Genomic DNA, 24,970 nt, shown 5'->3' on the forward strand with positions numbered 1-24,970 from the left:
AGATCGGCCGTCGGACAAAATTTCCCGGCCAAATTTCTACTCGTGTGTACGGGGCTTTAGGAGGTAGGTTTTGGTTAGCCGCCTCAGTAAAAGCACATAATTGTTTGTCTGTTATACTGATCACAATGTATTATAGCAATCAGTCCCCCATCTTTTCCTGATAAACACCTTGAAGAAAACCAATCGACTTCCAAGTTTATTTTTTTGTCAAAGATTATTTGAACAAGCTTAAGTTAGAAGCCGAGTGTGCACTCTCCAGTTTTAGTAAATCAACCCCAGAGTGTTCAATCAAACATTACTCAGAAATTAAAGAGAAAATCTTTTATTGCACATTTTTCAAATACCCATTCTACTAAGAAAAGTGGCTTTACAGTAGGTTCCGGTATTTTACAATATTTATAAGAGGTAAGGCAAATCTTGGAGCCCAGTGTTGGCTGGCTTTAACCAATGTCAAAAAGTGCCATTTAGAATGGAGATCACACAGCAGTTCTCGGTAGCTATGTATATCACTTTACGTTTAACTAACCTTCATTGCAGATTAATTCCTATATTTAGTGACCTACAAACTATACATACTCTGTAGCAGACTAAATGAAGGTAGGCTGCTTACCGAACCTAATCAGTAACAGAAACTAAAAAAACTAATACATAAGTGAGTACACCCCTCACATTTTTGTAAATATTTTAGATCTTTTCATGATATAAAATATAATAAAATATTTACATAGATGTGAGGGGTGTAGTTATCAACTCATTATCTGGCTTACAGTCTTACAGGGATATCACCATCACCATGGACTATAGGCTCCAACAGCAGCACTATTTATTTCAAAGGAGTAGTACACGACTACAGTACTGAAATCAGATGGGAGTCAGTCCTCTTATACTTATAAGCTGCTTCATCTTTAAGAAGCCATGGTTGACTACAGTTCCTTTTGTCCAGCTGACTCAGTGGTCCACTTCTGTAATATCTTCTCTGCAGCATCCAATGTAGCATCCTCCTAAACAAAAAAAGCAAAAAAAGTCAGCGCAGTGTCCCAACGCACCTTATTTAAAGATAAAAACACCCCACGGAATCTGTAAGAACCTGTGTTAATCTTCAAGTGGAACTAAATCCTCCTACCCTTTACAGCCAAGGAAGCTGCCATTTTAACCTCTGGATCTGCAGTTGCCATGGTGCTGCATTTGTGATGGACACCAGCCATTTGGTGCCTTGACAGTTGGTTACTAGTGGTGGTCGGTTAAAGGAGCGCCCAAGATCAGCAATAAGAATCCCACTTGGATCAAATGATCGTCGCTTTATTGGTAGCAGAACATGGTAAAGCCAACGCGTTTCAGGAGAACAGAGACTCCCCCCTTCTTCAGGGCATAAATGTTGCTATTCGAATCTGCAACCGACAGCATAATAAAACGACGATCTTTTGATTCAAATGGGATTCTTATTGCTGATCTTGGGTGCTCCTTTAACCGACCACCACTAGAAACTTTGGAAAGACCACTAGGCCGTAGCTTAAGGTAGCAGCCCAGGCCCCTTAACAAGGGTCCACTGCCTTTTTTCATCCAGTCGGGCCAGATTGATTGGGAGTTAATTTCCCCTAGTGTCCCTCTCTCACCTACCACCCACCCACAAACCCTCAATCGAGCAGGTCAGTCCAGCGCAGCCATCAACTTTTCAAAAAAACTTGACGGTTAAGAACTCAAGCAACTGACAGTTATCATTGATGGCATCCTTTGGAATGTCACAATTTTCCGGAACCATTAAAAAGATAGGTTTAGTTCCACTTTCACATTGATTCCCAAGTCCCCGTGGTGCACTCCTAAATCCTAGGCTTAGGCTGTACATAGATCCTCAAATTTTTGATCAAGCTGAGATTAAGACCCTACTCCCTGTATTGAAACTGTCAAATATCAGAACTTCAATGCACTAGGAGGCTTCACATACTGTGGGTGAAAAAAAGTATTTGATCCACTTCAGATTTTGTGAATTTGCCCACTTACAAAGAAATGAAGGGTCTATAATTTTATGAAGGGTCTATAATTTTTTATCATAAGTGTATTTTACATGATATGATAGAATATCAACCAGTGTAAACAAAAAAGTCCTGGCGCTGTGGTTGCGATAATCAGACGGCGGGGCTGGGATAATGGGGTCGGACAATGTCCCAAAAGGGTCCACCTTCAATGTCACGTCCAAGTCTGGGCTGCTGCCTACCCTAACCCAGATTCCAACTGGGTGGAGAGAATAGCAACACAAAAAAACGGGTATGATGGCGCTCCCGGACGAAATGACATGAAAAAGAAAGAAAAAACATTTTCTCACCAAGGATGGCCAACTTAATTCCCGCCAGGTTGCCTTTCTAGTGGAGGGTACACGGTTTTGTCTTGAACATAATTATTTTTCCTTTTTGGACAAATTTTATTTACAAACCCATGGCACAGCGATGGGTGCAAGTTTTGCACCCTGCTATGCCAACCTGACGATGGGACTGTGGGAAGAGTTCCAGGTCTGGCACAACAACCCGTTCTCCAAACATCTAGTCTATTATGGCCGCTACATAGACGATGTTCTGATCATCTGGGACGGGGACCTCGACAACTTCCAGGCCTTCGTTGACCACTGTAACAGCAACACCTTCGGGTTATCCTTTACCCATGTTATAGACCCTGTGCGTCTGGTCTTCCTTGACCTGGAGCTCACACACGCCGAAAACGCGATTGTGACCCTCAATCACATCAAATCGGTGGCTGGCAACTCTTATCTCCATTATGAGAGTTGCCACCACCCATCTTGGAAGACTAATATTCCTAAGGGACAGTTTCTGCGGTTACGCAGAAACTGTTCCCGTCTGGAAGATTATGAAACCCAGGGTCAACTCATGAGAGTGAGTTTTTTGGAAAAGGGATTCCCGGAGGCGTTGGTTCTAAAGGCATTCACTGAGTGCAGGGACACATCCCCTTCCCGCCCATCTGGGCCCACCTCCACTTTGCAAACCATCCCTAAAGCCCGATTCATTACCGGGTTTAACAATAACTTCAGACATATTTCCCACATTCTGCAGAAACATTGGTCAATATTACTTTCTGATCCCAGATTAGGCCCCCATCTTCCAGCAGCCCCCCATGTGGTCTACAGGAGGGCACGGACCATCAAGAATGTCATAGCTCCCAGCAAAATCAACGCATCCACATCCAATAGGCCCTTGGACATCAGGTCATATTTCAGCGACAAAGTAGGCACCTTTCAGTGCAGGAAAAGAGGGTGCCTCACATGTTGTTTCATTCAGCATGGCCGTGAATCCTTCTGTGACTCCTCTGGCAAGAGCTACAGCATACGCCAATTCATCACTTGCACCACAGAATATGTGGTATATATATTACAATGTCCTTGCAATCTACTTTACGTAGGCCGCACCATCCGTCATTTGCGCACACGGATTGGTGAGCACCGTAGAGGTATTTTGCAGGGACTAAATACCAAAAATGGGAAACCACCCCATAGTGTGCCCCGACACTTTGCCACCCACCATAAGAGCCTAGTACAGGACCTTAGGGTGTGGGCGGTTGAGTGCGTACCCAAGGGTTCCTTGTCCAGTAATGAACGTCTCTCCTTGCTTTGCAAGAGAGAGACGTTCTGGATTTATAAGCTTAACACTCTGTCTCCCCATGGGTTGAACGAGGAGCTCGATGCTTACACTGTGGTGTAACTTCCTCTTAGTTGGGCTCAAGGTTGTCTTTTGTCTTTTTTAAAATAAAATTTTTTTTTTTTTTTTTTTTTTTCTCACACAATCTTCACATATTGTCTTTATATTTTTCTTCCATTCATTTTCCATGATATTTGTTGGTATGTTTTTGTTTTGTATGTCATTATGTTATGGTTTTATATTTATCATGATTGGACACAAGGTGGAGCCAGAGAGTGGGGGGCAGCGCCTCTTCCTCCCCATACCCTACATATGTGCCATTATCAGTTAGCCACAGGAGATCTGAAGAAGGGCTTGGCCCGAAACATGTCATTTCCCTCCAATTGTGGCATTTTCCATTAGCTCCGCCAGGTGACTCTTTGGTGATGCAAGAGCCGGGTCGTTGTTGAGCCACCTCCACACTTCCGGTTACATCGTGGACTCAGCCCCTGGTGTGCACATCGGCGCGAGGCGCCTGGTGACGTCATCTCCCGGCGCCGCGTCAGCAGGGACTGACGAGCAGCGGCCTCTGCCACCTCGGGCGCGCACCACCACCGGATCTGCAGGTCGGGGTTTGAGGACACCATCCTTCCATCAACCTCTCCTCACCCCAGGCATCGCTCCATCTGGAGACTCACCCGCAGCAAAGGCTCCCGATCCGATCGAGGCTGTCGGTCAGCCCATCTACAGGTGACACACTGTCCAGACCTTACTGGTGGTAAGGCGTTGTTTCCCTGCCTCTGGGTCCTCCTTGCTGTTTGAGTCTACATGCTCAGCATTACTCCCCTGGCACACCATTGTTTTTTCCTTGACCGGGAGCCAATTTTATTGATTTTAATAAACAAGTTTAAGTTTATTATCCAGATCCTGAGCAGCACATAAGTTTTTTCTTTCTTTTTCATGTCATTTCGTCCGGGAGCGCCATCATACCCGTTTTTTTGTGTTGCTAGAATATCAACCAGAAATCCAGAAACAGAAAAAACACATGATACAAATGCCAATGGACAGGGCCATGTATTGCAAAATCTTGTAGGAGAACCTTCTTCCTTCAGCCAGAACACTAAAGATGGGTCTTGGATGGGTCTGCCAGCATGACTGTGACCCAAAACATACCCGATACAAGCGATGGCTCACGATGAAAGGCAAGCACGCTGTGAGTCGTGTGAAACATGTCTACCATCCATTTTGCTGTACCTTGCATCCTTGTTTAATAAAGCCTTTCATCGTGAGCCATCGCTTGGTGTGCGGCTATTTCTCTTGTATCCTGTTTGAGGTGGTGATCCGAGGTCCTGCACCAATGGCTGGCTGTGAAGTTCCAACTGCCTGAGCGGTGTAAATCTCTTTTTACCCAAAACATACCGCCAAGGCAACAAATGAGTGGCTCAAGAATGAGCACATTAGGTTCATGGAGTGGCCTAGCCTATAGAAAATTTATAGAGGGAGTTAAAACTTCGAGTTGCCAAACGACAGCCAAAAAACCTCAAGGATTTAGAGAAGATCTGTAATGAAGAGTGGACCAAATACCCTCCTGAGATGTGTGCAAACCTGGTCACCATTTACAACGTCTTACCTCTGTGCTCGCCAACAAGGGTTTCTCCACCATGTACTTGTTTTGCTTGAGGATCAAATACTTATTTTACTCACTGAACTGCAACTCTGTTTAGAACATTTGTATCATGTGTGTTTTCTGGATTTTTGGTTGATATTCTGTCTCTATCATTTAAAATACACCTATGATAAAAATTATAGACCCTTCATTTTTTTGTAAGTGGGCAAACTTAAAAAATCTACGGGGGATCAAATAATTATTTTCCCCACTGTATTGGCTCCTGGCTAGAAAGGGTCACAGGGCTTCTTCGAGCCTTTAGACAGTCTTGTTTTTGGTCAAACAGATCCTGTTGCCTAGTGTGGCACAGTACAGGTTCATATTAATTATTATTGAAAACAAACAGGTCAAAAATGAAGAATGCCTTTGTAGGCTGTAAATTAACTTTTATCTCAGTTAAAGTGTTACTAAACCCACAACACTGAAATCAGTCTGCATATGCAGTAAAATGCTCATTATAATCATTGTTGAACCTAAGGGGTTATTCCTCCGCATTGTGTAAAAAGGCTGTTTGATCTGGTCTTCTCTGATCCTCCCCTTCTTCCACAGTCCTCAATCCATCTGCTGATAGTACAGAGTCTTGGGGGCACTCTGCACATGCTCAGTTTGGTGTGTATTTCTAAAGAGGTTTTTTATTTGGGAAGGGAGGGTGCATGTGATCAGCACAGGGCTAATCAGCACTCTCCAGACAGAGGGTCAGGGGTCAGGGAGCCTCATAGGACAGTCGGAAGAGGATAAAAACTCCACTTACAAGCTTTAAGCAGTGCTCGGCCGGACACTGATAGAAGTCACAAGACTGCTAAATACTGCTGATGAAAAAAGGGATTTAGCAATTTATATTTACTAAAATAATTGCATTTCCATGTTCTGTGTACTGTGGGAGACCAGATATAGTGAATGCAGGCTCCTGGGGAGACCAGATATAGTGACTGCAGGCTCCTGGGGAGAGCAGATATAGTGACTGCAGGCTCCTGGGGAGACCAGATATAGTGACTGCAGGCTCCTGGGGAGACCAGATATAGTGACTGCAGGCTCCTGGGGAGACCAGATATAGTGACTGCAGGCTCCTGGGGAGACCAGATATAGTGAATGCAGGCTCCTGGGGAGACCAGATATAGTGACTGCAGGCTCCTGGGGAGACCAGATATAGTGAGTGAAGGGTCCAGGGTTTAGTAACACTTTAAAACAAAGGAACTTTGGACATTACTGACAAATTCAAATGTTTTGAGAGCTTGTTAGTATTAGTAAATTGGAGCATAAAACTGATAATTAACTTGTTATCCTTAAACTGACCATGCATGGTTAGCTTTTTTTTATTTTCTTTTTTGTTCATCCAGATACCTCCATCCACACAAATGAGTTTGTTTAAGGCATCCTCCCCGAACATTGAACATTGTATTTTGACAGCAGCATCATCCACTGTCAGAATAAACTGATCAATGGCTGCAGCTGATTAACTGTAGCCGCTGATCAAGGAAAATTTTCCAATATGTCCCTTCAACAGAAATCAGTGAAATCATCTACTTCTGTTGGGTGGCGACAGCGACACACGACTAAATTCGGAAGGTCTCTGCTGTACTGGTTGAATTTTAATCAGTTTATGGCTAGCTAAGCATATGTGATGCTGTTGCCAACTGCATACTCCTGAAGCCTCACATACAGTGCATCTGGAAAGTATTACCATACACATTTTGTTATGTATGGATTGAATTAATTTTTTTCCTCAAAATTCTACAAACAATACCCAATAATGACAACCTGAAAGAAGTTAAAAAAAAAAATCCTATGTACATAAGTATTCACAGTCTTTGCTCAATACTTTGTTGAAGCACCTTTGGCACCAATTACAGCCTCAAGTCTTTTTGAGTATGATGCTACAAGCTTGGCACACCTATTTTTTGGCAGTTTCTTCCATTCTTCTTTGCAGGACCTCTCAAGCTCAATCAGGTTGAATGGGGAGCGTCGGTGCACAGCCATTTTCAGATCTCTCCAGAGGTGTGTTCAAGTCTGGGCTCTGGCTGGGCTACTCATGGACATTCACAGAGTTGTCTCGTAGCCACTCCTTTGTTATCTTGGCTGTGTGCTTAGGGTTCATTGTCCTGTTGGAAGATGAACCTTCGCCCCAGTCTAAGTGCTCTGGAGTAGGTTTTCATCAAGAATGTCTCTGTACATTGCTGCATTCATCTGTCCCTTGATCCTGACTAGTCTCCCAGGTCTTGCTGCTGAAAAACATCCCCACAGCATGATGCTGCCACCACCATGCTTCACTGTAGGGATAGTATTGGCAAGGTGATGAACGGTGCCTGGTTTCTTCCAGACATGACTCTTGCCATTCAGGCCAAAGAGTTCCATCTTTGTTTTATCAGACCAGAGAATTTTGTTTCACATGGTCTCATGGTCTGAGACTCCTTCAGGTGCCTTTTGGCAAACTCCAGGCGGGCTGTCATGTGCCTTTTACTGGGGAGTGGCTTCCCTCTGATCACTCTACCATACAGGCCTGATTGGTGGATTGCTGCAGAGATGGTTGTTCTTCTGGAAGGTTCTCCTCTCTCCACAGAGAAATGCTGGAGCTCTGTCAGAGTGACCATCGGGTTTTCGGTCACCTCCCTGACTAAGGTCCTTCTCCCCCGATAACTCAGTTTGGCAGGGCGGCCCACTCTAGGAAGAGTCCTGGCGGTTCCAAACTTCTTCTATTTTCTTGATGATGGAGTCCACTGTGCTCATTGGGACCTTCAATGCTGCAGACATTTTTCTGTACCCTTCCCCAGATCTGTGTCTCGATACAATCCTGTCTCAGAGGCCTACAGACAATCCCTTCGACTTGGTTTGTGCTCTGACATGCATGGTTAACTGAGGGGACTTTCTATAGACAGGTGTGTGCCTTTCCAAATCATGTCCAGTCAACTGAATTTACCACAGATGGACTTCAAATCAAGTGGTAGAAACATCTCAAGGATGATCAGTGGAAGAAGGATGCACCTGAGCTCAATTTTGAGTGTCATGGCAAGGGCTGTAAATACTTCTGTACCTGTAATTTTTTATTTTTTGTTTTTTATTTTTAATAAATTTGCAAAGATTTAAAAAAAAAAAAAACAATGAATTTAATCCATTTTGGAATAAGGCTGTAACAAAAAGTATGGAAAAAGTGAAGGGCTGTGAATACCTTCAGGATGCACTGTATCCACTTACCTTTACAAAGCAGAACCTGATGTAGTTTTGAAACAATGTCTTGTGCGGTACACTGTAAAAAGCAGACATAGGGATCGCTGCTAGCTGCTGCAAAGGAAATAGAGAGTAAAGTTTATTGAATACGAGACAATTTTCAAAGAGCATTACACGTTGACTGATTGGCATATGAAAGCCAAATCAGATAGGAGGACAAACTCACACTCCAACTGTATAATACACTGTGCTATAATCTTGTGAGCTTACACTTGAATACATCCATCAATACCAGCTGCTATTCAGATGGTCGTCCTCTGCCTTGTAAGGCCCCTTTCAAACGGACTTTCTGATCCGATCCGCCTGTCAGTTTTTCAGGCGGACCGGATCGGATGCTCCATGTAGCCCTATGGAGCGGCGAATGTCAGTGGAGACATCTCCACTGACACCCGCTGCTATCTGATCAGATCCAGTCTGAAATCTGGATGGATGGAAACCCCATTTTTCCTCCGTCTGGAGGATCGGATGAGAATGGACAGGTGGTCCGTTCTCATCCGATCTCCCATAGAGGAGAGCGGGGATCTGACAGCTCCGTCTCTGCACACAGAGCGGAGATGTAGCCGTCATCCGCCTGCTCAGCGGGGATCGGTGGATCGATCCCCCCGATGAGCAGAACTGACTCCTTCTGGCGCACCGCCCGTGTGAAAGGATACTTAGTCACTTGCCTTTTTATATGCTGATCTATTATCTAAACCCTCTTGCTGCCAGATCCGTTTTTGCGCGCATATATTATATGCACATTTTAGGCCTGCAGATTCGTTAAAAGCTCCAAGATATATTTATTGAAAGCAAAGACTCTGGAAAGTAGAATTGTGGTAGCTTCCATTTTTTTATGTCACACGATACAAAATGCAAGGGTTTATATATAATATATAAAATACACTAAATTTAATTTTAATGGACACAAACGTAATATATATCCCAATTTTTGGGTGCAATGCATACATTTGTATGGCAGGAACCTTTTTTTTTCCCCACACTGTTCACACCCATGCGATCTGATTCCTGTCCGAATTCACAATTTGCACTGCGATCTGCGAACCGATCTGGGGGTGTAATTAACTTTACATTGACACCCGCAGCAGTTCGCAGAGGGCAGAGTGAACTGCCTGCAAAGGGGGATGCGATGCAGGAACCCGCACTAGAATCGTGCTGGGTCCCGCATCGCATATGTGTGAACGCAGGCTTAAAGTGTATGTAAACCCTACAAATTAAAATTCTCCCTTTTGCTCATTTAGCCTGTTAAATGCAGCATTGAAAGGGTTTTGTTAGACAACATTGTTCACTAATCAGCCATAACTTTATGACCACTGATTGAGCTTCAGTAAATACATGGATTATCTCATTACTTTGAATTTAAAGGTCAGTGAGATATTTTAGGCAGCAAGTAAACATTCTCTTATTTGCTTTGGTTTAGTCTGTTAAATGCACATTTGAAAGGGTTTTATTATACATGTTCAATAAGATAAAAACATATGTTTATTATTAGCTTGAAGTGGTAGACTTCAGAACAAAGCTCTAGGAGCAGACCTGTGGGTTAATATATGGTGGGTAATCTAATTAATATGGAAAGGGGGTGATATGCGCGCTGTCACTTGAGTATCTGAATAGGAGGAATTCCTAAAATGTGTTGCGGCTAATGGAGAAACTTAAACGGCTGTGAGATTAGGATCAAATCCTATCCCACATGCAGCCGGCTCTAGTATTTTCACTAAATACCAATATTATTGTTAATATGCAAAATGAGTCTGCGCTAGTGGGAAAAATCTCAACGGGGCTCAGGCTGAGCTACCCAAAATCACACGTTCAATAAGAACTCCTATGATAAGATAAAAACGGGAATCACCATGTAAAATATTCCATAAATAATTCCATAAATATATCACTGTAAATTGTATAAAACTACTACTTAAAAAGCAATAAAAGATGTAAGAAGATCATAAAATCCGAATCGCACACATCAATCCAACTCCTAATGGACTCATCATTACAAAGTGGAGTTGGTAGTGTTCAGTTGTTACATGCTTCACGATTGGGCATTATTACTTTCTTTTCCGGAGTATACTGGTACCGTTGGAGCAAAGTCGGGATCGATGAAATAAGGTGTGGAGGTCGGAGCTATCAGAGAAGCCCAGCATCTTACCCCCGGGCTAGATATCGGCAAAAAAGCACCTTAAAAGGTGCAGTGAGGTGAGCGGCCACTGCGCCTATACTATCACGGCTCACTCCGGATCATATCAGACGGAATGACAAAACGCGTCCGCGGCGTGATCACGTGGCCTCTGTAGCCAAGTGACGAGTGGAGTGTGACGGCGGACTTGGAGGAACCCGGGAATCACCAGGCTTGCAGTACGTCAGCAAGTAGCTGTGAGATACTCAGTTTACGCCAATCACAGTGGCGTTTATAGCTTGTGTTTTTTGTATACCATGTACCGTATATACTCGAGTATAAGCCAACCCGAATATAAGCCGAGTCCCCTAATTTTACCACAAAAAAATGGGAAAAATGATTGACCCGAGTATAAGCCTAGGGTGGGAAATGCAGCAGCTACTGGACCCAACTGGACCACCAAAAGACCCAAAACAGGGGCTGCGGGTATGGTACAGGAGAATACAGGGCTGCGGGCATGGTACAGGAGAATGAAGTGCTGCGTGCATTGTACAGGAGAATGCGGTGCTGCGGGCATGGTACAGGAGAATGCAGTGCTGCGGGCATGGTACAGGAGAATGCAGTGCTGCGGACATGGTACAGGAGAATGCAGTGCTGTGGACATGGTACAGGAGAATGCAGTGCTGCGGACATGGTACAGGAGAATGCAGGGCTGCGGGCATGGTACAGGAGAATGCAGGGCTGCGGGCATGGTACAGGAGAATGCAGGGCTGCGGGCATGGTACAGGAGAATGCAGTGCTGCGGACATGGTACAGGAGAATGCAGTGCTGTGGACATGGTACAGGAGAATGCAGTGCTGCGGACATGGTACAGGAGAATGCAGGGCTGCGGGCATGGTACAGGAGAATGCAGGGCTGCGGGCATGGTACAGGAGAATGCAGGGCTGCGGGCATGGTACAGGAGAATGCAGTGCTGCGGACATGGTACAGGAGAATGCAGTGCTGTGGACATGGTACAGGAGAATGCAGTGCTGCGGACATGGTACAGGAGAATGCAGGGCTGCGGGCATGGTACAGGAGAATGCAGGGCTGCGGGCATGGTACAGGAGAATGCAGGGCTGCGGGCATGGTACAGGAGAATGCAGGGCTGCAGGCATGGTACAGGAGAATGCAGGGCTGTGGGCATGGTACAAGAGAATGCGGGGCTGCGGGCATATTACAGGAGATGCAGTGCTGCGGGCATGGTACAGGTATACCATGCCCGCAGCGCTGCATCTCTTGTAGTATGCCCGCAGCCCCGCATAACAGCAGGTTGTGCGGCTGTGGAGGAGTCTCACTTACCTGTTCCTGAGGCCCCTTAGATTTAAAAATGGCGCCGCCCGGCACCAACACGTCATCGAGCATGCTCCGCCGCCGCTCTGGAAAGCTCGTATACGTTTGGCTATTCCCGAACGTGCATGTCGGGCCGGCCGGGAACATTTTTTTTTTTTATGACTCGAGTATAAGCCGAGGGGGACGTTTTCAGCACAAAAAAATGTGCTGAAAAACTTGGCTTATACTCGAGTATATATGGTAGGTGCAATTTTAATGGGCGATTGGGGGCAAGAAAGGTTTAAAACTATATTATGCCATATACCTCATCTCTTCATTGCATGCACATTGGTTTATGGATGGACTGATGGGTGAGCTGTCTATGTGAATGTAAGGTGGATTTATGACGCTGGGTGATTCCAATACACCATTACTTAATCAAGGCGCATTTATGTCCGTGATACGGTGAGTATTCTATTCAAAGGGGAGATGATCACATGAGGTGTGGTGAAGGCACTGACAGGACTAAACCCAGTAATTCATCTCTGCTTATCACCTATCACGTTTGGTGATAGTCTTACTGCTTCATTTATGGACAATGCATGGACTTGGTTATTTCAATGCATTTAGTTTATTTACCAGCGCTGCCTTAGCTGTTTGGTGATTTTCATTTTTCTGCATGTTTTCCCCATATATGTTTATTTAATGGCAGCATTTAGACATTTCTAGTTTTACTATAGGTGCTATTTCTATAATCATTCAATATTGTTTTTTTATTAATTTTTGGCGCGGTGGTTGGTTTTACTATTATTGTATTGCCTTTCTGCAATTTTCTTTACATTGACACCCGCAGCGGTTCGCAGAGAGCAATGTGAACTGCCTGCAATAAGAGATGCGATGCGGAAACCCGCACTAGAATCGCGCTGGTTCCCGCATTGCAAATGTGTGAACCCAGGCTTAAAGTGTATGTAAACTATAAGACAGGGACAGGTAGTGAAGGAAAATCTTGGCAATGGATTGCAAAAAATAAATCTGACAGGGGGTTACTACCCTCCTTTGCTCTATCCAAAAAACTTTCCTATAGTTCTTTTTTTAAGAATCTAGCATCAGCTATCAATTAAAAGAGTAGATGGATGGTATCTGTTCTGCAGCTTTGTTATGAATCCAGATAGTACCAACATTTGGGTGTGGGTTTTTGGGCTTTATTTTAGATTTTGCAGCTTTAGATAAAAGGACCACCAATTTTATGGTGGGTGAAATTTTTGGAGTACACCATTAGAAGAGGTTTACAGAATACTTACTTTATTCTTCATCATCCACTTCACAAAGTAGTTATCATAAGGTAAAGTGCTGTCAGTGGGAGGAGGAACTTCAGCTTCTGTGAGAAAAAAAAAAAAAAAAAAGTTCAAGAACACAATTAATGACACATTTAAATAACCCTGTCCAGGGTTTTATTTCATAGTAATCTGTGTAAATGAAAAATTGTGCTATAGTCCTCATCCTCCAACTAGAATCTAACATTAGTATCTCTATTAAAAAAAATAAAATGGCGCCTCCTATTGAACTTTCTAATAACTCAGTAAGCAGATGCCATCAATTTTTGGTATGCGCCAAAAAAACATGTAAAATCTTTTGTGTTTGAGACGCTAGCTTTTTTAAACAATGTGTGTCCACAAAAAAAAAAAAAGAAAAGAAAAAAATATGAAATGAAATTAACAATACAGTGTTGCTCCTTAAGTAATATGCGAATATCCTGTAATCAAATTCAATCGTGACTGTCCTTAATATGATTTCTTTAAAAACACCACGTGTTAACTAGTGCTCCAGTAGGCTAATATTGCTGCTAATTGAGGAAAAATATACATATTGTTTGCTTTAATAAATTCTAGCAGCACAACCCTGGCTGCACTAAAGTATTAATAAATATAGTGTACAGGCAGACTTACTGAAGCGGGAGATGTCAGCAATCATGAAGTAAGAACCTTGGGACATGACCGGTTTCATCCCCACCTCTGTAAGGCAGCGGTATAGTCGCTCTCGCTTCTTCTGCAGCTCATTCCGCAGTTGTATAAAGTAACTTTCTGGCTGTCCCAGTCTTTCCAGCTCTTTCTGAAATCCCTGAGCTACGGCCTCCTGAAGGGCAAACAATGGATCGTGATTAGTCAAGGAGAATATTTCCAACGACAGCTCGATGCGCCATTGTTTTTTCAATCTTTTACTACTATTTGACTACTATTGTCCATCAGGCAACTGCAAGTACTGTACATGCAAGAGTCATTTTTGTAAGCCGTTTAAAGATCAATATACAGGGTAACTCAGAAGAGGTGTTGAAGTAGTAAAGTTTTATTAAATTTTCAATTTAGCCTTTATAAAACCTGTTTCCAATCCAAAACTAGCTACTATGGGGCAAGGACCGCACCATCACTAAGTATCCTATGTCTTCACAGCCATTAACCACTTAAGCCCCGGAGGATTTGGCTGCTAAACGACCAGGGGGTATCTTGCGATTCGGCACTGCGTGACTTTAACAGACAATTGCGCGGTCGTGCGACGCTGTACCCAAATGAATTTGACGTCCTTTTGTTTCCCACAAACTGAGCTTTCTTTTGGTGGTATTTGATCACCTGTGCGATTTTTTGATCATGCGCTATAAACAAAAAAAGAGCAACAATTTTGCAAAAATAACAATGAAAACATGAAATTCCCCCCCCAAAAAAATGTAAAAATCAAAATTTTTTAAAATTTTTGGCCAATTTGTTTTCTGCTACCCATGTTTGGTAAAAAAAAAAATCACAATAAGCGTATTTTGATTGGTTTGCGCAAAAGTTATTGCGTTTACTAACTAAGGGAAAGATTTTTATCATTTTTGTTGGTTTTTTTTTTGAACGAGTAATGGCGGAGATCTGCGTTTTTTTTTGCGGTACTGCGACATTGCGGCGGACAGATCGGACCCTTGACTGACATTTTTGACACTTTTGGGGGTACCAGTGACATTACTACAGTAATTAGTGCTATACATATGCACTGTTACTGTAATAATGACACTGGGAGGGAAGGGGTTAACTTTATTGGAGAGGGAGGGGTTAAGTGTGTCCCTAGGGGCGTGTTTCTAACTGTCATTGGATGTTGCTGTGTGTGTAACAGCACAGATCAACGGTCCTACATAGCAGGACTGAGTGATCTGTGCTTTTACACAGGGGAGAATGACAGGCGGCTTTGTTTACATTAGCCGCCTGCCTTTCTCCCTCTCTACCCGACAATCGCAAGTGACCGGCGGACATCGGGTCCGCCGGTCACACGCGCCGGCTTCATCGGGTACGAGCAGGGGCGGGAGCGTGCCTCCGGGGGCGCGCGCTCGCCCCCTATTCGCTCCCAGGCTAGTGACGTACCGGTAGGTCACTTTGCCAGGGAGGGGCTGACCGCCGCCGTATATAGTCGGGCGGCGGTCTGCAAGTGGTTAAAGAATCAATGTACAGGGTAACTCAGAAGAGGTGTTGAAGTAGTAAAGTTTTATTAAAATTTTCAATTTAGCCTTTATAAAACCTTTTGTTTCCGATCCAAAACTAGCTACTCTTGGGCAAGGCCCGCACCATCACTAAGTATCCTATGTCTTCACAGCCATTAAAACAAGGGAGTTAAGCTGATGGGTAACTTAGAAATTAGAAAAGGTAACAAAAGTCAAAACTTTTTATTTTTCAAATTTGGATAGAGTAAGGTGAGAGTTACAACCCCAGTCATTTTTTTGGCATCTGGGTCCGATAGGGGAGGAGTTTTCCCTTCACTTCCTATCCCATAGCCGAAACAGGAAATGAGGGGAAATCTCTTCAAAGTGAGGGTATTCAGGTGTGTCACCAGAACTAGTGTCCCCATTGGAAGTTTGCCCCTCTATTACCTTTCTGGGGGACAACCCACGATTTGGGATTTTCTTTTACTTTGGATGATACCGGTAAACAGGACAAATGGAGAGGGTGAATCTCCCTAAGAGGGACACAGACAGCAATAAAAATCTAACAGGGGTTCTAATTCCTCTCCACTCTATTCAAAACTTTCTTTTTATAAAGTTTTGCCTTTATTTACACTTTAAAGCCGAGTTCCACCCAAAAGTGGAAGCTACGCTTACCTGCTTCCTCCCCCCCCCTCTGGTGCCACATGTGCCACCTTTCGGAGAAGGGGGGGGGGGGAATGGTAACTGTTTTTGACAGGTACCCGTCCCGACTTCCATGAGACTCAGCTGCGGCGAGGTCCCTCAGACTTGGCCCCCCCTCCTCCTTCCTCCGCCAGTTATAAAGGGCAGCGCGTTTCACACATGCACTTTAGGGGAGCGGTCAGTTTCCCTTGCCACAAATGGCAGCGGCAGCACCCGAGGGCCAATCCAAAAATTGGCTAGGGTGCCAACATTGCGGGATCCCTGGATAAGTAAGTGTCCCAATATTAAAAGTCAGCAGCTACAGTATTTGTAGAGGGGGGGGAGAGGGGGGGGCGGAACTCCGCTTTAAGCCTATTCCCTATGTGAGATCATGCTATCTGTCTGCTTGGGATCCATACTAAGATGATGGTCCTCTAGCATGCTGCCTTACCTGGGCTCCAGTTGCGCAGTGATATACAGAATTTTGATGGACTGTTCTGAGATGTTTAAGAAGATGATCAGGCCCATAAGCCCAGCCAACCTGTAACAAAACATTTAATATTTAAACCGGTATATTACGTTGATCTGGGAGATATGGGCCTTTCCCATCTCAACCGGCTACCTTATAATCCACCTATTGAAAAACCATGCATCCCAAAACCCTGGAAACAGACTGACTGACTAACACAATTAGCCAATATCTACCCTTCAACAATGAAGACTAAAGTATGGGAGATCTCATCCTATCAATAAAATAAAAAAAACAAATCAAGGAAACAATTTAGAAAAACCAGATTCATTGACATGAATTTACCCCCCTTATTTAATGGATCTGCTGCCTTGGAACTGATAAGATTTGTTTAAAAAAATATATATATCAGTTCACACTACGACCTTCCACATTAGGACCATATTTATAATGTTCATGAAAAAAAAAAAATAGCTAACTACAAAGATTCATTTTGTTAGAATAGGTTTTTATCATTCTGGCCAGTATTGTAAAATGGTATTATTAGGCAATATGCAACAAATAAATTAAGATTTTTAAGAAAATGAGCCATGGTCAGTTTAGTGGAAAATCTTCTTAAAGAATCTCAGTTAATCAGGAGGAATTTGTAAGAATTGGAATCACTAAATTTTTCTTGTTATATGTTATATTAGTGCAGCCTTTCCCCTCAATGTGTAGCCTGATCTTCACTTGCATTCTCTCCCTGGCAAAGCAACAATGTTTACCTAGTGTAGCATCCTCCCAAATAGGTTTTTAGGATGGGTAGGTAAATTTTGTTTTTGGCTCCCCTGTAATCAGCTTGTGATTGCTTTGAGCAGTTTTTGGTTTCACGGGATGCAGATTTGATTGTTTCCCCTCTGCCTTCTGGAGGATTCTAGAATATAGTGGGCTGGAAAGGCAAATCAGCAACCTGAATATTTAGGTGGTCCTAGCCAATCCCTGAAGGGAAAGGAAGGAGGGTGGGGTGCACAGAAGGTGGCTGGGGCATGTATAAATAGTCTGGGCTCTGCAGCTGCCCAGTTCTTGTCCAAGAGGAGACAAGGGCAGCCCGGCTGACATTCCACATGTGCTCATTGAGGTACCAGCTATGTTAGAGCTGGGGGGCCCGCTTTGCTGAGAATTTCTGGAACTAAGGGATTTTACTGAGGATCTGGTCTAGAGAGTTCACAACTTGGGAAAGAAATTGGCTGCACACCTACGCTGGTCCAATAGATTTATTGAAAACATGTGTAAAACTGCCACCAGGACAAGGACATGGAAAGGTTGACATGTTTCACACTGACAACATGCTTCTTCAAAACCTAAATGTTTTGAAGAAGCACGTTGTCAGTGTGAAATGCATCAACCTTTCCATGGTCTCTGTCCTTGTCCCTGTAGCAGTTTTACACGTTTCAAAAAATCTATTGGACTGGCGGAGGTGTGCAGCCAATTTCTTTCCCAAGTTGTATACACTGATGCAAGCCGGGGCTATCACCCAGTCAAGCCTGTCCTTAGGATTACACCTCTCACCTGGAGCAGCGTATTGGCCTCTTTGTTTTTCCTAGAGAGTTCACAGAAGAAATGTCTGACTGATATTGGAGGGAGGCATCCAAGTATCCAGGGACATTGTGAGTACAGACCTGAGTGTGGGATCCCAGTGACTGTTTGCTGCTACTATCCCGTGTGCAACAGTGCCAGTGCTTGCTTAGACTGGGACATTTATTATGGTGTCTCGGTGTTGCTCATTGCCTTAGCTGCTTCTAGAGCACATGTGTCAATCACAAGGCCCACGGGCCGAATCCGGCCCTCCAGGCCATTTTAAATGGCCCTTGCTCCTCTGCTGCGGCACTGCCCCCACCTTGTCACAGCAGATGGCAGCAGAGATTAACAGAACTCCTTTGCCAAATCCTGTGCTTCCCCGTGCAGCCACAGAGAGGCTCGTCTCTACCATCCCCCTGCCACCCCAGCAGTTAGCAGCAGAGAGGAGGACACAACTACTCCTACAGATCCTGCACCTCTCTGTGCAGCCACAGCACCCCCTTGTCTCCACCTCCACTGGTATCAGCATTCAGCAGACTCCAGCAGCTTATTCCAGCACTCCTCTGGTCCACCTCCAGACCATGCACTTTCTGCTTCGGTAAGGGGAATGTGCTGTGAGGTAAGGGAGGGTGGGGGACTCGACTTCTGATGGTGGTGGGCTACAGATAAAGCCGGCCCTCTGAGGGCGACCATAATGCTGATGTCGCCCACAATGAAATGGAGTTCGACACCCCTGTTCTAGAGGGACTGTACAAAGAAGCTTTGACAAAGAAAAGTGTCCTCTTATTACTGAACAGTGTGGCTGGAGTATACCACAGCTTCCTGCACCCTATCCAAGTTCATTTAGTAATAAAGCCTCAAAAAGACACCCCTGGACTGTTTACTGAGCCAGAAAGAGTGTCTATTGCTGTGTGCCTGGCTGCCTGTGTACTGATCTGGGAATAAAAGAACCTGTGAAAATCAGCGGCCCCTTAGGGGATCAATCCTTGCTGCCACTGAAGAGAAAAGAAATTTAATTTTTTTTAAAGCTTTTCATTTCACATCTTGTAATTCTGACAGCACCTTTGCTATAGTTCAGCTTTATGAGTGAGTAGGATATAAGACAAAATATAAAAATTTCACTTGGTGGTGGGAGTGCACAGTTCACTGAAAGTTCTACACAGGATCACTTGGGAGTTTATTTTATTTATTGATTTATTTTATATGGACACTGACTTATAAATGTATTCAATCACTGGTTATCATTTTTTGACTGGCGCATCACTATTATTGGTTTATAGGATATAAGACAGCCTCACAACTTAACACTTCTGCTCTGACAGAGAGAAAATACAAGTAAATAATCAAGAATGAATTATTCGCTGAGCAGTTAGGCCCCTTTCACATAGGTGCCTCTGTTGGACATACTCCCCTTGCTCAGCGGGGGATCACTCCGCTAATCCCTGCTGAGAAGGCGGATGGCAGGTCTATCTCTGCTCACTGTGCAGAGTGGAGACAGACCCAGTCTCGCTCTTCTCTATGGGGAGATTGGGTGAAAATGGACCACCTGTCCATTTTCAGCCTTACATATCTGACCTGCCAGACTTTGCGGACAGAATCGGATCAGATAGCGGCAGATGTCAGTGGACATGTCACCGCTGACATCCACCGCTCCATAGGGGTGAATGGAGGGTCCGATCATGTCCGTCTGAAAAACTGGCAAGCGGACCTGATCAGACAGCCCATATGAAAGGGGCCTGTGGCTGCATTGATTTAAGAATGTGGGTTCAGATTATCAGGAAAGCCTATTTGTGAATGGTTCCCTTTCAAACCTAATAGATTACCTTCCATCCTGTGGCACTGAAAGTCTTCCCTGCACTTCCAATCGTGATGGTACGTTCCCACATTCCCGGTAGGCTAGCTGTATAGAGAAGAGGAAGAAGGCAAGGTAAAAAAATGTTTTGTAGAAGATCAGGCACCATTTTCTGAAAAATGTATCTAGTACCTCCCAATATTTATTAGCATTTAAAAATGAGAACATACACTATAATCATTGCACCCGATACATACCAATTCGATGATGTTGTTTTCCATCATAAACCAGCCATTCATAAACTTCATCAGAGAAGCACAGTAAATCATATTTCACACAGATGTTGGCAATTTCCTCCAGTTCTTCCTTACTGAACACCTAAAAGCATTAAAACACACAAACTGTGAATGCAGTAATTGGAATCTCATAACTGGACAATAGAAGAATAAAACATTGATAGATCATTAACTCTGCAGACCTCTCCACGTAGCACATGTGAACACAAGAGAGTGTTATTGGCCAATTTTAAGCTGAGTACACACCGATCGAAATTCGGCCGGTTCGGCAGGGACCAGATGAATTTCGATCTGTGTGTGGCCCTCCTTATCTAACAGAAGTCAATCAGTAGATACATTTCTGTCAAATTGGGCTGCTGGAAAATGTTGGATTCGATCAGCTGCTGCAGCTAATCAGTTGCAGTGCTGATCAGTGTCTTCTAACAGCGGAGGAGTCCCGCTGTCAGAATACAGTAGCACATTTGGAGGATTCCTTTGTTCTGGTGGCTGAACAAAATATACGTGTATACCCAACATAATTGTTGCTGTGCAGGGGGATGACTGGAGCCAATATCAAAACAGATTCAGGTACTAATGTTAGCGGTATGAAAATTAATTAATTTAGAAAATTAGAAGAGTACACAACTGCATTAATCTGCCTTAAGAAGATAGGCTTCATGTAAAAACCTGAGCTACAAACCCATTTCTATACTCACTCACTTTTCCCAGTGGGTTATTTGGAGTGTTTAACACAAGAGCCTTGGTGTGTTTGGTGATCTTCGCTTCAAGCTCTGCCGGGTCAAGCCTCCAGTCCCCACTACTGTGTAGCTGTCCTGCATCTGTAGGCTTCTGTGAATCAGAAGAAAAGACTTGTTTGAGAATGGAAATCTTTATCATTTACACATTAAGAGTTAAATAAATCAGGGAGGCATGTTGGACAGTGGGAGGAAACCTGACGAACGGGTGTATAGGCTTTTGATACAGTCCTGATGATTGGCAGAGGGCAGGTCACCTCGGTTCATTCTGGGATACTGTATAAAAGCCAGGAGAACATGTGCTGCGGGGTCTTTGGCTGGGAGGGGGTCCTGGAGGGAGTGGGCGGCTGCCTCCTCCTCTTTAGCGGTGTCATGCGGTCACAGGAGGTCACCCCGAGGGCAGGAGGAGCGGTTGAGAGGAGCTGAACCCAGAGGTCCAAGGAAGCTGACTGAGAGGGGAGACACTGGAGACCCTTGGACTGCAGTATCGTGACTACAGGGACTTTGTGTCAAGGAGCCTGACCTGAGGGGGCCACCCCTGCTAGTGAGACAGTCAATGGACGGGTGTCAGCGGAGGAAGAGAGAGGGGATACTAGGGAGAGTGTCCTGAAGACAACTAGTTGTTCACCAAGTCATCTTAAGGATAAGAGACTTAATCCACATTCATCCAAAGTGGCAGGATGAATCAACAGCCTGGCGGTTTTACACCTGTAGAGAAGCAAAGAAGATAGGAGTCCTCAATCACTGTAAATAGGTAAAGTTGGAGTATCCCACTATTTCCTTCTACTATCCCCATTTTACAATAAACACCAAAAACAACCAAATACCCCTGGATTGATTATTGGAGTGTGAGCCAAGGAAAATTAAGGACCTGTCTTTACTGATGGCTGGGTGCTGGTAACTAGGGGGAACCTACAGAGTGAATATCAAGCAGTCCCTATGGGATTAGTGCTATATTATTATACATGGTTTATTCGGCCTAGGGGGTCAACATATACGTGACAGAAGACATACCGTAATATAAGCCAATGGAATAAAGCAGCTTGTTCAAATCGGCATGCAGGGATGTCGTGGCTGTCTAATGCCTTTTACACAGTATGTCTCAGATAGCCAACTAGCCTGCTATTGGACAAAAAAAGCCACTTACAGGTCTTAAGGGAATATACACACATTGTCCACCGGCCATTTTCGTCATTGGTTCATAGCAGTCGAATGATGGTTCTATGATAATGACCTGTAAAAAATAAAATACTATAAAAAAAATTACAGTACATCATTAAACAAATATATATTTAAAAAAACATAAGCATCCATAGTTCCCTACTAATATTGTGTCTGTATATATAGAGCCATGGTGCCCAACCTGTGGCCCGTATTGAAATATATGATGTGAGGACCTCAGCAGTCTGCAGTGGGAACATGGATTATGGTAGTAGCATTGATCTCTACTAGCCTCAAGCTCCCCGAACCTCTCCCTCTTAAGTAGCACCCTACAGGTGGGTGCTAGGTAAAAGCATAGTGGGCCTTGTCTGCCTAACAGCAGGGCCATGTTTCTTTTTGTCAGGTAGGTTGTCATGACTCCCAAGTGTGTCTTCTGAGGAGGGGAGTCTCCCCACTGGCTCTGTTGGAGGCTTTTGATAGGGCAGTGGAGGAAACCCAATCAGAGATACATTCAGATTTGTATCTACCCCAGGAGGCCGATTCTGTCGCTGAGGATTCTGGGGGAGGATATAAGTCTGAAAGGGGGGCATGGCTCGGCATCTTTGGTGGGAGCAGAGTCCCAGGAGGGAGAGAATGGCTGTCTCTCCTCCTGTCTGAGGAAGTGGATGTATCGGGTGTCGCCTGAGGATCCAGAGAGAGTGCCAAGTTGAGCTGAGGGGATCCGGTGTGCCGAGAACCAGCGGAGAGCGAGAGGGGTCCAGTCCCAGGAAAGCCTACACAGGTCATGAGTACTGAGGATTGCCCCTGGGGGTCTGCCTGAAGGAGTTAGAGGAGACCACTCTGGAGGAGGTTCTGGGATCCAGTGTCAGCTAGCTGTAAAGGGGGTACCTAGGTTGAGGACCCTGAAGTAGCAGAGGGGGTACATAGTCAGTGGACTCTAAAGAACTAAAAGTGTAAAGGGGGTGCCTGCCGTTTGGGCCCCGAATTGTACAGAGTACCAGTTGAGAGTTGCAGCCATACAGGAAATCACAACAAGCTACCTCTAGCCGGTGCCAGGCTGGAGGGAGTAGTCAGTGACTTTGCCGTGCAGCAGTTCTATGCTCCACAGTCCTGAGTCTTTTGGACCTGGAGTTGAGGATTCAGCACTTCTTTCAAGTTACAGTGTGTTCTAAGCGTCAGTGAGCGTTGGCTAGCATCGGCTGTCGTCAAGGCAGCGTTGATAGACATTTTGCTGGATAAAGTCCCAAGTTGTACTTAGTTGAGCCTAAGTGCCGGTTCCCACTAGGTCGCTCCGACTTAGGGGGCGACCTGTGAAGTCGCGTGCAGCGCAACTTCGGCGCGACTTGCACGGATTTCATAAAATGAATGTCTATGCAAGTCGCCTCCAGGTCGCTCCGAAGTAGGACAGGAACCTTTTTCTAAGTCGGAGCGACTTGTGTCTCTCCTATTAGAATGGCTCCTGTACCGCACAATGGGAGCCTGACGAACCGCGACTTGTCAGGCTGACAAGTCGTGGTCCAAGTCGGACTAGTGTGAATGCGGTCTAAAAAGAGTATCCCACTCATTCCCTTCTCCCAACCCCTTACCTACAATAAAACCACGAAACAAAGATGCCGGAGTTGTCCATGTGTCAATTCTCACACCCAGGGTCGCAGCTCACATGGGCTGGAGAGGTAACCGGTAACAATGGCAGACCCACATCAGGCTCAATGCCTGAAAAACCTGCTACACTTATATATAACAAGACAGGAGGCCGGAGCCCAAGAAAAACCCACAAATTAGAGCAGAGAAGGATCCCCTAACCTATGCAGCCTAACGTAATGAACACAGTAGGCAACCTGCCTAGATACTGCTTGTCATAATGACCCATATATTCAAGAAGGAGACCTAAAAAAAAACAAAAAAAACAGTCCCTTCGTTAAAAATAGCGATACTACGTACTTATATAGCGCTGTCAATTTACGTAGCGCTTTACATATACATTGTACATTCACATGCAAATGTGTCATAGTAGTAAGTAAATTGAATATATCTGTTATTGCTATCAGAAGGCCATAATTTTGATAAGACAAATAATACTTCAATACATTTACATACCACGGATACAGTATAGTGCTGTAATAAGGAAAATTTAGGTGGTTACCTCATCACCTTCATCTACCAGAGCTTGGAAAGTAGAAAAAAGAGCCCCATATGCACCCACTGTTACCAAGACATTGGTAAGAGGGTCGAGTTCTCTTCCAAGAAGTTGGCCAAACAACTTGGCAAGAATCTTCACCAATGGAGGATGCCCCTGCAACAAAAAAAAAAAAAAACAACAGGAATTGAATATTAAAGGAAACAAGTTGCCTAAAGTTCAGAAGAAGTGTGCTGAATGTCTGCTCACTCCAGGACTCTACATCAGTAAAGTACGCAAAGCATGGAGTCATTTGGTATCCAGGATGAGGTTCAATAGCATTTTAATATGACCATTTAATAATGTAACACAAAAGTCAGTCCAGGATTTTAGGGTTTGAGGTTAGTGTAAGGTGTTAAAGCAAACCTGTTCATAGAGAAATATGGAAGCCGCCACTGATGACCTTCTCAGAAAATGCTAGCTGGCTAGCTCACATGGTAATCCAAAAGCTCCAAGACCCAGATCAATTATGTGGGTCAGAAAAGCCAAAAAAGAAAGTATAACTGCTTATCTGTAGATTCGTTCTGGTCCTGAGACTCAAAGTAATAAAAGAGTTTATATTGATGATTCAAAAAAGTTTTGTGCCATACCCATACCTAGAGAGCTGGTTCTTGGTCACATGACCACCTTATAGCTTCTTCTAGTGGCTCTGGGTGTGGGAAGAAGATGTCAATTCCAATGATGTCACTCACTGCTGCAGAGGCGGCCTGGTTGTAGGGCAGGTTGACAA

At 44.3% G+C, this 24,970-nt stretch overlaps 1 protein-coding gene across 5 annotated transcripts in view; it reads right to left on the reverse strand.

Annotated features, from left to right (window-relative positions):
• Positions 1-849: 849 nt before the first annotated feature.
• Positions 850-24,970, reverse strand: part of KYAT1 (kynurenine aminotransferase 1) — a 92,047-nt gene continuing 67,926 nt past the window's right edge. For 3 of the 5 annotated variants that reach the window (XM_082262945.1, XM_082262947.1, XM_082262946.1), the window contains 10 exons: positions 24,208-24,357; positions 22,051-22,137; positions 20,869-20,997; positions 20,131-20,251; positions 19,905-19,981; positions 16,507-16,596; positions 13,876-14,062; positions 13,231-13,307; positions 8,476-8,562; positions 850-1,001 (listed from right to left, as the gene is read on the reverse strand). In XM_082262945.1, coding sequence (XP_082119071.1) covers positions 924-1,001; positions 8,476-8,562; positions 13,231-13,307; positions 13,876-14,062; positions 16,507-16,596; positions 19,905-19,981; positions 20,131-20,251; positions 20,869-20,997; positions 22,051-22,137; positions 24,208-24,357 — 1,083 coding nt within the window. In that variant the 3' untranslated portion in view covers positions 850-923. The remainder of the gene's footprint in view (positions 1,002-8,475; positions 8,563-13,230; positions 13,308-13,875; positions 14,063-16,506; positions 16,597-19,904; positions 19,982-20,130; positions 20,252-20,868; positions 20,998-22,050; positions 22,138-24,207; positions 24,358-24,970) is intronic. The other 2 variants (XM_082262948.1, XM_082262944.1) reach the window with 1 other exon arrangement.

The sequence above is a fragment of the Pelophylax lessonae genome (genome assembly GCF_965119305.1).
Source record: "Pelophylax lessonae genome assembly, chromosome: 7".
Taxonomy (NCBI): domain Eukaryota; kingdom Metazoa; phylum Chordata; class Amphibia; order Anura; family Ranidae; genus Pelophylax; species Pelophylax lessonae.